This window comes from Mesocricetus auratus, unplaced genomic scaffold, assembly GCF_017639785.1.
Source record: "Mesocricetus auratus isolate SY011 unplaced genomic scaffold, BCM_Maur_2.0 Super-Scaffold_100029, whole genome shotgun sequence".
NCBI classification, from domain to species: Eukaryota; Metazoa; Chordata; class Mammalia; order Rodentia; family Cricetidae; genus Mesocricetus; species Mesocricetus auratus.
The window spans coordinates 5,031,754-5,047,007 of record NW_024429210.1 but is presented as its reverse complement, the minus strand read 5'-3'; the positions used below and the strand labels follow the sequence as shown (position 1 = coordinate 5,047,007).

General features: G+C 34.4%; 1 protein-coding gene across 8 annotated transcripts in view; it reads left to right on the top strand.

The window, feature by feature from the left end:
* Positions 1–15,254, top strand: part of Grik2 (glutamate ionotropic receptor kainate type subunit 2) — a 581,876-nt gene that overhangs the window by 222,376 nt on the left and 344,246 nt on the right. For all 8 annotated transcript variants that reach the window (XM_005070409.4, XM_040733252.1, XM_005070410.4 and 5 more), the window contains exon 4: positions 1,265–1,522. In XM_005070409.4, the coding sequence (XP_005070466.1) occupies positions 1,265–1,522 (258 nt within the window). The remainder of the gene's footprint in view (positions 1–1,264; positions 1,523–15,254) is intronic.

The window sequence follows — 15,254 nt, the reverse complement described above, 5'->3', positions numbered from 1 at the left end:
TGTTCACCATAGTTTATGAATGAGCTTAGGGAGCCCATTCCAAATAGAGGGATGCTCTCTCAGCCTGGACACATGGGGATGAGCCTAGGTTCTGCCCAGGATGAAATAACAGACTTTAGAGATTCACCCCTAGGAGGGTCTCATCCTCCATGGGGAATGATGTGGGGATTGGGTGGGGGGCTGGGGTGATGGCGGAGGGGCAAGGGAGGAGAGGTGGGAGAGGGAGCTGGGACTGACATGTGAAACATTCACGTTTCTAATTTAAATAAAAACATATATTGAGAAAAAACGAAAAACAAGCAAACAAACAAAACTAAATAGATTAAAATTAATAATGAAAACCTTTGTGTTATTTAAAATCGCGGGATGTTTCCAAGTGTTCTCAGCTTTTCTTGGATTTTAATCTCAAACAAAAAGATTTAAAACACCATTTTGAGTATTCTTTCAGAATTTGTCTCATTGATTTAGAGCCCTGAACATTATTTGGAATATCGTAATCAGTACGTTCAAAATCAGTTCATTTATATTATATCAAATTCTTAAAGGAAACATAATTAAGTGGATTTTACAACTGTATTTTACCTAATTTTAAAAGTGTCTGTGCTTAGGTATTCATATATCGCATATTTTTTGCTGAAATTATTACTTTTATTTTTTTCTTTTGCCAGCATCCCTTGACATTATTTATAAAATTATTTGAAGATTAGTTCAGTAAAATTCAGTAAATAAACTTTCTTTCAATATTCTGAAAATATTCAGTCATAAGTTCATGAGGCCTCAGCCCTTGACAATGACTTAACTATAGCCAACCAAGGAAAGCTGAGAGCAGGAGAAATAGTCCTCCCTGGGGACAGCATGCCAGTTATCTATCCAAGATCACATGACTCGCTTAGAAAACATAAATAAAAGTAACATTATACAGACTGAGCAAGTTTTATTTATGTATTCAGAGATATATAAACACACACACTGATTAAAAAAAGGAGCTCATAAATTTGAAAGACAGGGAGGTTTAGAGAGAGGAAAGGAAAGGGAGGAATGATGTAATTATCATATGTAATATGTATAACATATGGTATATATAGTATATATAATTACAATATAATGATGTATATATACATACATACATATATGTGTAAAATTAATAAAATGCAGATTTATATCAAAGAAGAAAGATCTTTACCAGGAAGAAATTTTGTGGATTTGATAGCAATTTAAACTTTCCTTCCATCTCTTTAATAATGGACTCCTTTCTCCCCTTCAGCTTGTGATCAGCTGTCACTTGGTGTGGCTGCTATCTTTGGGCCTTCACACAGCTCGTCAGCGAATGCAGTTCAGTCAATCTGCAATGCCCTGGGGGTTCCTCACATACAGACCCGTTGGAAGCACCAAGTGTCAGACAACAAGGATTCCTTCTATGTCAGTCTCTACCCAGACTTCTCCTCCCTTAGCCGTGCCATCTTGGATTTGGTTCAGTTTTTCAAGTGGAAAACCGTCACAGTTGTGTACGATGACAGCACTGGTAAGAGCAGTGGCCTCCATGGCTATTTTGAACACTTGGTTTTCCAGGGGACATCACAGGTTCTTTCTGTTCTTCTGTGTTTTCTTTTAATAGATTAATTTTGTTGTTGCCTGTTAATTTATTATTTTGATTGTTGTATTTATATGGAAGGACTAAAAGATATTTGAAGCCAAATATCAACACTTGTTTCAATAAAAGAGCAGCTAAATCACATACATTTTCTTTGTGTATATAAAATAAGCCTGAGGAGTTTGAACAATACATTGAAAACATAATTAATTTGATTATCATGGTAATATATGATTTAAATGATTTCAGTTATGCTGAGTGGATATTTACAAGAAACTTGCATGATACTCAGTCACCATAAAAAATTTACAATATTGATATAGAATTTATGTTTTGTGCAAATGATGTATAAAGTGACTAACAAAATCCACATCTTTAATTACTAGGCCAAAATTTAAACTTTTGTTTTTCTAAATTTTGAACAAATGGTAGTATTGAAAAAATGAATATTTTTAGACTGCTCTTGTGTAGACACAATTAGCAACTTAGAAAATAGAACATAAATATTACAATAAAATACTAGTAATGCCACTACCTGAGAATACATTAATAAACATTCTCTATAGTGCTTTTCTGTACTATATTGTTTTAATGACTATTAATGATGGTTTATTGTTAGCTTGAATTATTAATTTAAAATTTTTCAGAAAATACAAGAAAGTAAACAGTAAAATGAAACGTAGGTTTCTGCTGACAGTTATTTTGCAAAGTAACTTTTCGTTTATCATGATAATTGATTTCATTTCAGGATATTGTTCAGTATTCTAAATATTGCCTCAAATCAGAATGCAAAACATTTTATTTTAGGCATTTTCACTATGCCTTCAAATTTACATTGAGATTAAAATTCATTTAAATTTAAATTCTCCTCAAATATGGCAGGAACATTCGTTGTTCCCACTCATTTAGTATGCTTGCCATGAACAAAACTTTGGGTAGAAATTTATCCATTTTATAATGAAATTATCAATGCAAATGGACAGATTGGATCTCTGCTAGGGGAACAAAGAGTTTCAAGGTTGGAAAAACAATAAAAATAGTTTTAAGCATATTTTCACTGGCCTTATTATGTTAGTAATCTTATTTATATTTCTGAAAAATATAAATATATTTTTCATAAATTTTAGCTTATATATTTATCAATAAACTCTTTAAAATGAAAACTAGTTTTAAAGGATCTTTTATCTTAAATTAGGCTTATTAAGCTTCTTATGTTGTTTTCCCCCAAATAATTTCCTTCATGTGATTGGTTGACCTCTCTTAGAAGTCTATGTATTAAAAGCCTCTCCTCGGTTTGCATGGTGTGGAATGCTTGGGAATCTTCAGATACAAATTAGTCTGCTCATGTTTCTGTCCATAAAAAGTCATATGCACGAGTATAGAAAGTGAATGAGGTTATTTCCTCATGCATTTCTTGATAAATTTTAGTATATGTTGCCTAAAATGAATACATACTTAATTTTATATATGCAAACATATATATGTGACTATGTGTATTTAAATGCTCTAGTTTGTATCAATTATTTTCATTTTTTTTCTAATTAGAAAGGAACTGGCAAAAAAATTTGCAGTGTCAGTATACCTGTTTCTTCACTTATGTGTAAATGTTCATCTTTCGGGCTGAACAAAGAAACAATAGAATTTGTAGTCACTTAATATCCATAATTGGTAAAGATTCACATGAAGTTAGTGTTTTAACCTATAAATAATATTTTAAACATTTCCATCTCCAGTATAAATTTAAGTAAACAAATATATAGTCAATTACATACTTGTAGAGAACATGACCTCAAATTATGTTTATTAAAAAGCAATTTAAATTCCTGTCTAAAGATTTACATCTAGTCATGGTATTATCTATTGACTTTAATGCAATCATATATATCAGTAATAGTGCCATGAGTCTGCCTTTGCAACATAGCAAATTCAAGGCTAGCCTATGAATCCTTGTCTCAAAATCTACCACTCTCCACTAAAAGAAGGTGATTCATCACCTATTTATTATGAAAGTTACATAGATATTTCAGGAGTATTCTGTTTCAATAATAATATGTAGTAATATTAAAGAAATTATAAATTTTTGAAGTTTGCCTTAAAAACTCATAGTAACATATTATGTATTTTTTATTACATGCATCATTTAATTGAACACACATTGGTTAGGCAGCTGTTGCTTAGCAATGGCAGTTACATGCTAGTTATATCCTATGCTAGTTGAGGGGACAAAAATTCCACCCTCATTCTCCTATGCTGCATTTATGGACGTTTGTTTATTCAAATTTAGCTTTACTTTTAGATAATTACATTGTTTACAGAATTTTTCATCTTTTTGAAGTTTAAAATTTTCCTTTGGAGAACTTGGATTTCATTGTTTTATATAATAGAAATGATTTATGGGTAAGCAGTATAATCTTTTTCAAATGCCTCCTTAAGTATATAAAATTTTGTTTTATATAATTTGATGCTGCAAATTACTACTTATAGAAATTTAAAAAATGTGAACTGCCCAAATAGAGTAGATTGAAATTTGAAGTTGTTGAAGAAACGCAATTATGTTCAGACTATGAAATGAAAGTGACCTCTATAGTCGCACTTCTCAGCATAAATAATGTTGACTTTATTGTGGATTGATGTTTCAATAACTTACCGAAGGATATAGATGTGCTGCTTTTATTTACATGTTCCCTTTTCCAGACCTATTTATTGCATATGCTGTCTGGTAAGTTTTGAAACCCTGGTTATTGGATGTCTACCACCAATGAAATAAGCAAAAAAAAATCAAATTAATAAATCCAGTTTTATTGAACAGAGCAAAGTGCTTCTGGGTGACCTTCACAAGGGTAGAAGAGGAATTACACATGTTAGCCAGTTCTTAATTAGCCTATAGGTATGGTCTTGAGCAGCCCTGGGGAGAAGCTAACTCTTGGCAGGTTTCTGAAGGGGCAGAGGCATGGGGAAGGAGAGAGAGAGGTGAGGCTTCCACCTAATCACCCAAGATTCTTTGGGTATATGGGTACCAGGGGTTCAGACTGAGATTCCATCAGAATATCCTAATATAAATGGAGTTTCTTATTCCACAAGATCCTGCAGCCATTAAACCCCAAATAGGCACACAGAGGCTTCTATTAATTATAAACTGTTTGGTGGCTCAGGCTTCTTATTGGCTAGCTCTCTCTTAATTATTAACCCATTTCTATTCATCTAAGCATTTCCACATAGTATTATCTTATTGGAGAATGTTGCTCCTTGAACTCATACATGGAATCTCTCTTGTGACCTCTCTCTGAAGTACCCACCCCCAGAATTCTAATCTCCTAGGCTGGCCTATACTTCCTGACTGGCTACTGGCCAATTGGAGTATTATTCATCAACCAATAAGAGAAACATATAAACATAAGGACATCCCCCATTGTTGCAGGGTCTTTGGGTATAAAGATGCCAGGTGCTGGGGTGGGGCTTTACCAGAACACTATCTCCTATTTATATTCATTTCTACTTTGTTGTATCATCCAGCAGATACCTGATAATATAATCCAGTTCTTGCTTCCACATGCCAAACAGATGGATGATACATGAAATGTATTTCTGGACTAGGAGAGCTTCCTAAAATGATGTTAGCAGGGGCTATTTATTTTTATGATAATTAGCACTTGTTGTTGTCCTGGATGAATGCTTTTAAACACCACGAAAATCTGTTATAGCTCTGAATTGTGTCCAAAAATGATGAAAATGAATTGGCTTCAGAAACAAAGCTGTGTTTCTGTCAGTCATTTTGGAACATATGATTCATTTTAAATATAAACTAAAAATAAATTGGATAGCTGTCAGCTTGTAAGCAATTCCAGGATAAGTTGTGAATATTTGCTTTAAAATTCCTGTGTTTCATCTTTGTTTATAGATCAGCAGTCCATTAACAAAAAACTATGGGCTGGTAGGCAGAAGCCTAGGATTCTATTCAAGGCTTGCTGCTAAGTTACTGGAAAACACTGGGAAAAAATAAGGGGATAGAAATGACTACAGAAGAGCTATCATGATTTAGATATTATGTAAATTCTGTCATAAATTATTTTTCCCAGTCTTCAAAAAACAATTCTCTGAGTGTCAAAGAAAACAGGTTATCATTGCATCTGGCTATCTTCCAAGGTGGGCCTCCTGCCTAGCAACAGCTATACAAAAACATATATCTCCCTCAATTCTTTCCTTTACTTGAGGGCCAATATGAAGTCTCAGTTGCCATTTCTTCATTGCTCTTATCTCTCAAATCTACTGTCTTCCATGTTGTGCTACTTTTAGGTCAAAAGAGACATCATTTTTATGGTGTTTCTTACTAATCTTATGTGATCTAATTGAATTCTCTGTTTCAATCTAATCAAATTTTTGTTGATAATCTAGTCTCAACACAAAGTATTTTTAACAATGAAATTCTGATTGACTCCACTCTTACTAACATCTTGATGATAAGATGCCGCCAAAACTTTTAAAGAAGTTCTGTAGGTAATCTGGGTTCTGAATATCTCTCCTTATTAGAATTTAAATACTCAACTTTTGTAAGTTAAGTTTACAATGGAATCATTAAACTCCTTTCACCTGCTGAACACATTATTCTGTTCAGATGGGAAGCACTAATTCCAGCCAACTCCTGACCATAGAATGTATATTCAGGGGTCCACTTTCTGATGTCTGAAAGATTCTGCAAATATGTCCTAAAAGTGCCATTGTAACTCTCACTGTGTTTTGGTTTTCCCGGATCTATTTTTTTCTGGAAAGAATCTTCATCTAAGTAGAACAGACTCCAAACTGTTTATTTTCTCATGAGCTTCAAAAATAGCTCAAATCACAAAAGTATCTTCTGATAAATTACATATGAAGACACGAAGATGTTCTTGTGTAATTTGCTTAGAAGCTTAGGAAAAAAGTGAACTTGAGCATGTTCACTGACTCCAGACTGAGCACTGGGGAACCTGCATAAGACCAAACTAGGTCCCTGAATTTGGGTGACAGTTTGGGGACTTAGGCAGTTTATGGGGCCACTGACAGTGGAACTAATCTTTAGCTCTAGTGCATGAATGGGCTTTTTGGAGCCCATTCCTTATGGAGGGGTACTCTCAGCCTAGAACAGGTGTTGGGGGCTTAGTCCTGCCCCAAATGATGTGACAAACTGATGATTCCCCATGGGAGGCTTTATCCGTTCTGAGAAGTGGACATGGGGTGAACTTTGGAGATGGTGGGGGATTGTGAAGGTGAGGGGAAGACGGAACTGAGACTTCTAGGTAAAAAAAAGATTTTTTAAAGTGAATTTTAAGGAGTCATGTAATCAGCCCCAAATTAAATATAGTTAGTAACTTTTAAACACATATTGAATATTAATAGATTTGGCAAAAGTTTTGAGGTACACATAATTTCTTCAATGATTTCAAAAGAAAAATAACGTGAATTGCATTTATATACATTACAATTATAATTAAATGTGTTTTTATTTATTCCAACAACCATAGATAGACCCTTTTCTAAAAATCACCTGGTTCAGTGGGCATAGAATTCTGAATACAACATTGCCTGAGAGAGCTAAGGCAAAGGACAAGGAGAAGACTCAATGACCACAGTACATTTTAGTGTAGAATGCTCAGAAAATCTAGAATGTGTGAGGGACTCAGTAGAGGAGCTCATAGCTACTTGGGAAAGAATGAGGAAATTCTCCAGTTCTGATTTGTTCTTCAATAATGGAGTAGGAGAAAGTAGAAGCATCAAAACTGGAGAAAAATATCTCCAAGGTGTCATAGAAATGTACAGATGTTTTAGGAAGCTGGGTTGTTAGGAATGGCAGGCACTTAATTGTGAGAGATTTAGGGGAAAGAAAAATGAGGGGAAATTATTACAAAGGGGTAATGAAGATAGATAAGCAAGAGCTTCTGATGTACTGTTCTGCTTATTCTTACCCCAGTTTCCTCTACTAAACCCTCAGCATCAGTATAGTAGTGTTTGCAATGTTTGTATGATATGAGCCTACATTCCAAACCACGACTGGCTATTTCATGTGCAACCATTTAATTTCTGATAATGCACCAAGAAGCTGAGAAAGGGAGCTAAAACACATAGATCTAGGAACAGAGACTGATGTGGTTGCTATGATCTTTGGATTCATAAAATTCTACATTTAGACAATGGCAAGTTACTTGCCTTCTAAATTTTGAGAAATCTGTAGATTTCTACGTTGAAAATCATGTATACTCCATAGGGTTGTTGACACAATTCATGAAATATGTGCCTCGGTGAACAGACACATATATGCTTATAAATGAGTAGTCTGGATAGAACAGTAGAACATTAGATTAATATTAAATAAACAAACAATAAGAGTCATAAGTGAAGAGGTAGTCAGGACTCTTGAAACTTGTTTGGTTTTGTATGAAATGACTTCCCATATCATAAACAGCCTGCATTGCATTTCTGTGAGCATATAGAACTCCCATTGGCATGTACGCTACTTTTCATATGGATGTCTTTGTAGTCATGAGAAAATAAGAACAATAACTATTCAAAGTGGAGTTGATTCACAGTTTAAGAGAAACAAGACTTCTGCTGTGAGTGTGTAGTCATGGAAATGAATTATATGAGACTGATTAAAGAGAGGAATATATACTTGTGTGGTTAGGGTTTGAAAATCAATACCAATTTTAGGATTTCAAGAACTTAAGCTTTAATTAATTTCTATGATACAATCATCAGGGAGAAAGAAGTCTATGATGTTTGTCTTAAGCAAAAGTCAATGTTTTAGTACTAACTTTTCTGGAATATATTTATCCACTGTGTCTAGATATATCTGAAGGTATTTTAAGGTTAATTTGATAAAATAAAGTCAATAGAGGAGAATGATTTTTGTTTTCTCGAAAACCTACATTTAAATGGGATGCAATACAATAAAGTAAGTTAATTTTAAAATATATATTTCTAGAAGATACTAATTGAATAATATGGCAATTTTTGTATTGTGTAACACAGAACCAAATAATTTTAGGGAGTGAGGTAATTTAGGTCTAAGATGATTATATGTTCAACATTTTAAACACAGGCTATAATTTCTGTATTCTATAATTCCAAATTCAAATGCAATTAGCAGTTACAAGTTAAACCTAATTATTTTGATATAGCTGATTATGTAGTCTGACATAGTAGTGTTTCCAGAGTTGGTTATGTTTAAACTTGGGTTTCTTCTATTACCAATTATAAAGCATGGAATTACTTATAATATTATTCCTAGGTTCTAATTACTTGATATTTTAGATATATTTATAGGACAAATTCTTTAAAATTTCAGTATTTCTAAAAGAAGTCACACTACACGACAAAAATAAGATCTCTTATCTATAATAAATATACTTTGATATAAAGAAATGTAAAAGGGTTCATAGAAGCCTCGGTGATGAGTAACTTTTATTGTAGTAGTAGGAGATATTCTGTTCAGGACAATAATTCCAGCAATAAAAGCAAGACAATGACTATTTCCCTAAGCCTAATATTTCCCCGATTTAAACACACCCAAAAGGATAAACTGTGTTTCCTCCCTCTTGTCTTGGTTTGTTTTCCTATTTGTGCAGTCCAGTGGGAAGAAAAGGGATTTAATGATCTCAATGATGCACCTGAAAGGTTCTTTAGATTCCTGATATAAAAATGAAGCTTTCCAGGTTGGCCAGGGATCTCTCAGTCTGTCCTCCTTTTTGTCGCATTCTCATCCATTCATACTCATTCAGGTTTTTGTCTGTATCTTCTTAAAATCAATTTTAATATTAAAATTTCAATATAAGTCCCACTGGGTACCAATAATCACCCGCTGCATACATACCTTATTTTTTGTGCAACAAATATTTTAGCCATAAGTAGAGGAGGCCAGAGAAGAGTGGCTTGGCTTTACCTTGCTATTTGTATGTAGTGAACATTCATTCCAAATCCCATACTTTGAGACTGGAGTATACAGCACAAGAGAGTCAATAGAATTTAGGATTGCATTATAGGACCTGGATCACACACTTGCATTCTGCTAGTGGTCAGAGGTAAAGGCCATGCTCAACTTTTCCTTAACACAGCCCACAAAACTTGGATCCAAGCAGATTCCAATCCAGAAATTTTAATGGAAAATACTCATCTTGGGGCATGACATCACTAACAAAGTGGGAAGGATCTGTATAGATAATGCTGTGCCATGGCATAGGATGTTTCATATTGGTAGACTTCTACATGATGATGAACTTGTATTAAGAAGTACCCTGTCATACCCAGGATTATGACATCATAATTATTAAAACTACCCAGGAACTATGGCATCACAGTGATTCAAGGTAACCAAATACTGTAGTTTTCACTAAGATCATCTACTCAATAATGACGGTAACCCTTGTGGGTATTGTCTTAGTCTTGAGGACAACATCAGATAGCACAGAATGAGGGCCCTCCTACTTTAATGTGGTGCCTTGATTAGGAAAAACAGCCCATGCTGTTTGAAGGTTTATTTCTAGTCTTCTTTGTTTCTCATTTGCTTCCTTCCTCTTCATAAAATATAGGTACTCCTTCAACATACACATGATACACACTTACAAATGTTTCCTTCATGCCAAAGGTTCAGGCAGCCAGTTCTTTTCAATTTTCAGTAACCCACATATATGTGTAAGCTAACATATATACCCAGTCATTCAATAATGTATAACTGGTATTTTTTTTGAGTTTCCCTTTTTATCAAGTTGTCTTACCCTGATCCTTAGTGATGATAGTTCTTTATCCAGACTTGGGAGTTCTGATTATGCTGTAATTTGCTCACCAATCATATGTTTCTTACTTTGTTTCTTACTCGTGTTTTAGGTCACAGCAATGATGGTGAAAATTCAAAGCCTTTTAAAGTATTTAGACAAAATAATGAAGTTTACTCTTCTGAAGAATTGTGTGGCCCTGGTTCAGTCCTCGATCTTTGAAACACTACATATCCTATTAAATTACTATGATTTGCAGAAAGGTTGAATTTTGCCAATGTTTTTTCTTACTTAAGCCTGTAATAAAATAATTAGAAAGGCTTAATTAAAACACTACTTTTGGGCTTTATTTACGTTTTGTAATTTGGCAAGCAATGGGTATGGTATGTTAACTTTTCCCAAGGTCTTAAGTAATTGAATAACCATAAATTAATAACATTTGCTCTATAAAATCTTGTAAATATAAAAATTTTCACAGTTTTAGGAAATAACTAATATTAATATAACCCTGTCAATACATCACACAATCATATAATTTGTTAAGCTATCTATGAATTTTTGCCAAACTTAAAGTGGGAGATTTGATAATGATTGGTCATTGGAAAATTATCAATCTCTTCTGTAAAATACTTATTTTTTTCTTTCTTTTTTTTTTATTTTTCCCAGTTCCCTCTCCCTCCCCTCCTCCCGCACTCCCCTTCCCCCCCTCCCTCCCACCCTATTGCCAAATCCTTCCACATAGGGGATATCTAGAGTCTGTCATTTTACTCTTGGTAGGGTCAAGGCACTCCCCTAAGAGTCCAGGCTGAGAGAGCATCTCTCTTTGTGCTATAGGCACATGAAGACAGTTTGTATACCAGGGATAGACACTGATCCACAGCTCAGGGCCCCATAGGTTGCCCAGGCCTTCTCACTGACACTCACATTTGGGGGGTCCAGATCAGTCCCATGCTGGCCTCCCCACTGTCGGTCTGGGGTCCAAGAGCACTCCCCTGTTCAGATCAGCTGTCTCTGCTGGTTTTGCCAGCCCATTCTTTGCCAATTTGCTCATCACTCCTCTCTCTCTGTCACTGGGTTCCTTGGGTTCAGTTCAGTGCTTAGTTGTGTGTTTGCCTCTGCTTTCATCAGTCACAGGATGAAGGCTCCCGGATGGTTATAGACATCAAGTTCATTTTAATTGTCCAAACTTCCATACAAAATAGCTTCAATTCTGTTCAATACTCTTCTCTTTGAATTATTTAAAACAGTGTGTATGGGGTTTGAGGTGGCTCAGTAGATAAAGGCACTTTCTGACAAACCTGACACCATGAGCTCAAGACCAAGAAATCATGGAGTAAAAGGAGAGACCTGACTGCCTAAAGTGGTTGTGTGACCTGACCTGTGCCAGTACATCCCCAAATAAATAAATATAAGATAATTTTTAATTAATTTTAAGTGTGAAGATTATTCATCTTGTGTAAAACAGAAACTGTGAAATGTAAATTCAAAATACTTAGAACTCATATATATTGAATTAATTCTTTATAATTATTTTGTCAAACATTATAAGTAAATTTTATTTAATTTCTTGATAATTTTTCCAAAGCGCAAATTGTGAAAGTAGTGTTTCTTAATGATTAATCAAACATTTAAAAATGTCTTCCTTTCCATCTTCACAGTGAACTTTTTATCCAGTTGAGCTAATTGGGTTGGCATTAAAATGAAAATTAAGTCATCACTTGAAATCTTAACAGAGCATATTAATTACTCTATTAATTAAACAGTAATAAATGACAAACTCTAATTCTCTTTCTCATAATATGAACAAAGGTCAGAAAGCTAGCTGACTGGCATACCAAAGAACCAAAAATGACAAATGATGCCAATTTTAAAAAATGCCATGAGATAATAAAATTGACAAAACAAGTAAGGATTACTGATGCATGTAATCTTTAAGCATACTTAGTGAAGTACTTTATTCAACATGCAAAGAACAAGAAACTGTAGAGTGCTCAGCTCTCAATGGAACAACTATGTTATTCTTCCTCTCCCCCAAAACTCAGATGTCATAATGAAAGTGGGTGAGGACAGAATGTAGGAGCCACATGAAGTAGTTGTATAAATCTGTATAACTTTCTGTGCATGATAACACAGTTAATTACACACATGAACTCACTGGTGCACAAAAGTTTTCGAGACAAAGCCAGCTAAAATGTCAGCATGGAATGAGGAAGGGTCTCATGAAGACTCACCCTATTAAAGGAGCTATTAGCAACTGATGGTTGCTGGGGAAATTAGTTTTCTTCAAGGACACAGACAGTGACTCACATACAGATACTAGTGAGTGTTACAGCTATAATAAAGCACATGAAGTCAGTAGAGAATGTGTTGAAAGGAATGGAATGAATTAGAGGGGTGGAGATGCTGGAGTATTTTGATCAATGCATGGTATATGCTCATATGAAAGATAAGTAAAATGTTAAAACAAGTCTAAACTCAAAGAGAACCGATGACACATGATAGATTAATAAATAAGGAGGCAAAGGTATTCTCTTTTTTTCACACAAATACACGCACAAACACACACACACACACACACAAGACAAACAATGGAAGGGGTCTATAACACTGCTCATGTGTTGACAAAGCCCTGAGACTACACACAGCAAAGATCAACCATATACACACATATTGAAGGCTAAACAGAGATCACTGGTCACACTGGATTTCTTTGCTATTAAACAATAATTCCTAATTTTTCTCTGGTCTTTACATTCTCTCCTTATATCTTCCCCATCTTGGCTTTTTCTGATCTATTTACAGATTTAGATAGCATAAATTTTACATTTTAATTATTGTTTTTAATATATCCATGACACATTTTCTTTAGTGATATTCATATTCTAAATGTTTTTTTTTCTTCTGTGGGTAAATATAGTCCTGGTTGTTATTTAAGAGAGGGAAAAACTAGGCAATAGGTAATCCCACCTTACCAACAGCCAAAAGAAAAAAGAGGTGGAAATCCACAAATAATCCCACCACAAACAACCATTCCAAAACAAACAAGAATGAGCAATGAATGGTCATTAACATACCTCAATATTAATGGTCTTAACTCACCCATAAAAAGACACAGGCTAACAGAATGGATTTGAAGACAGAACCCATCCTTCTGCTGCATAAAAGAAACAGACCTCAGCTTCAAAGACAGACATTACCTCAGAGTTAAGGGTTGGGAAAAGATTTTTCAATCAAAGGGACCCAAAAAACAAGCAGGGGTAGCAATCCTAATATCTAACAAATTAGACTTTAAAATAAAATCAATCAAAAGAGAGAAGGAAGTCATTCTATACACTTCACAGGAGAAATCCACCAAAATGATGTTTCAATTCTGAACATCTGTGCCCCAAATACAAAGGTATCCATGTTTGTAAAAGAAACATTACTAAAACTTAAATCACATATAAAGTCCCACACACATATAGTAAGAGACTTCAAAGCCCCACTCTCACCACAGAAATTTAACAAAGAAGCAAAGGTGCTAATAGAAGTTACAACCCAATTGGGATTAACAGACATCTATCTAACATTCAATCTAAATAAAAATTAATATACCTTCTTCTCAGAGACACATTGAACCTTCTCAAAAAATCAACCACATACTTGGCAACATAGCAACCTCAACAGGTGCAAAAAAAGTTGGAATAACTCCGTGCATCTTATCAGACAATCATGCATTAAAATTAGAATTCAACAACAATACACATTGCAAAAGCCCTACAAACTCATGGAACTTAAATAATGCACAACTCCACCATTCTTGGGTCAAAGAAGATATAAAAAAGAAATTATAGACTTCCTAGAATTCAATGACAATGAAGACACAACATATGCAAATTTATTGGACACTTTGAAAGCAGTGCTATGGGGGAAGTACATAGCACTAAGTACAAACATGAAGAAAATGGAGAATACTTAAACAAAAGAATCGACAGCACAACTGAAAACTCTAGAACACAAAGAAGAACCCCCCCCAAGAGGAGTAGACACCAGGAAGTAATCAAACTCAGGGCTGAAATCAATAAAGTAGAAAGTAGGAAAACAATACAAAGAATCAATGAAACAAAGAGTTGGTTCTTTGGGATAATCAACAAGATAGACAAACCTTTATCCAAACTTACCAAAGAGCAGGGTGTGAACATGCAAATTAACAAAATCAGAACTGAAAAGGGGCACATAACAACAGTGAGGAAATCTAGAGAATCATCAGGTGATACTTTGAAAACCGGTACTCCACAAAATTCAGAAATTTAAAGGAAAAGGACAATTTTCCGGATAGCTATCACTTGCTAAAATTAAATAAAGAACAGATAAACAATTTAAACAGACCTATAATCCCTAAGGATATAGAAATAGTCATCAAAAGTCTCCCAATCAAGAAAAAAAACCCAGGTCCAGATGGCCTCAGTGCAGAATTCTACCAGAAATTCAAAGAAGAGCTTATACCAATTCTTCTCAAAGCATTGAATGCAATAGAAGCAGGGTCTTTACCAAACGCTTTTTACGAGTCTTCAATAACCTTGATACCCAAGCCACACAAAGACACAACTAAGAAAGAGAATTTCAGACCAATATCCTTCATGAACATTGATGCAAAAATACTCAATAAAATACTGGCAAATCAGATCCAAGAACATATCAAAACAATCATCCACCAAGATCTAGTAGGTTTCATCCGAGGGATACAGAGATGGTTCAACATACAAAAATTCATCAAGGTAATTCATCTTATGAACAATCTGAGAAACAAAATTCACAATATCATCTCACTAGATGCTGAAAAAGCCTTTGACAAAATCCAACTCCCCTTAATGTTAAAGGTCTTGGAGAGATCAGGGATAACCGAAACATAACTAAACATAATAAAAGCTATGTACAGCAGACCA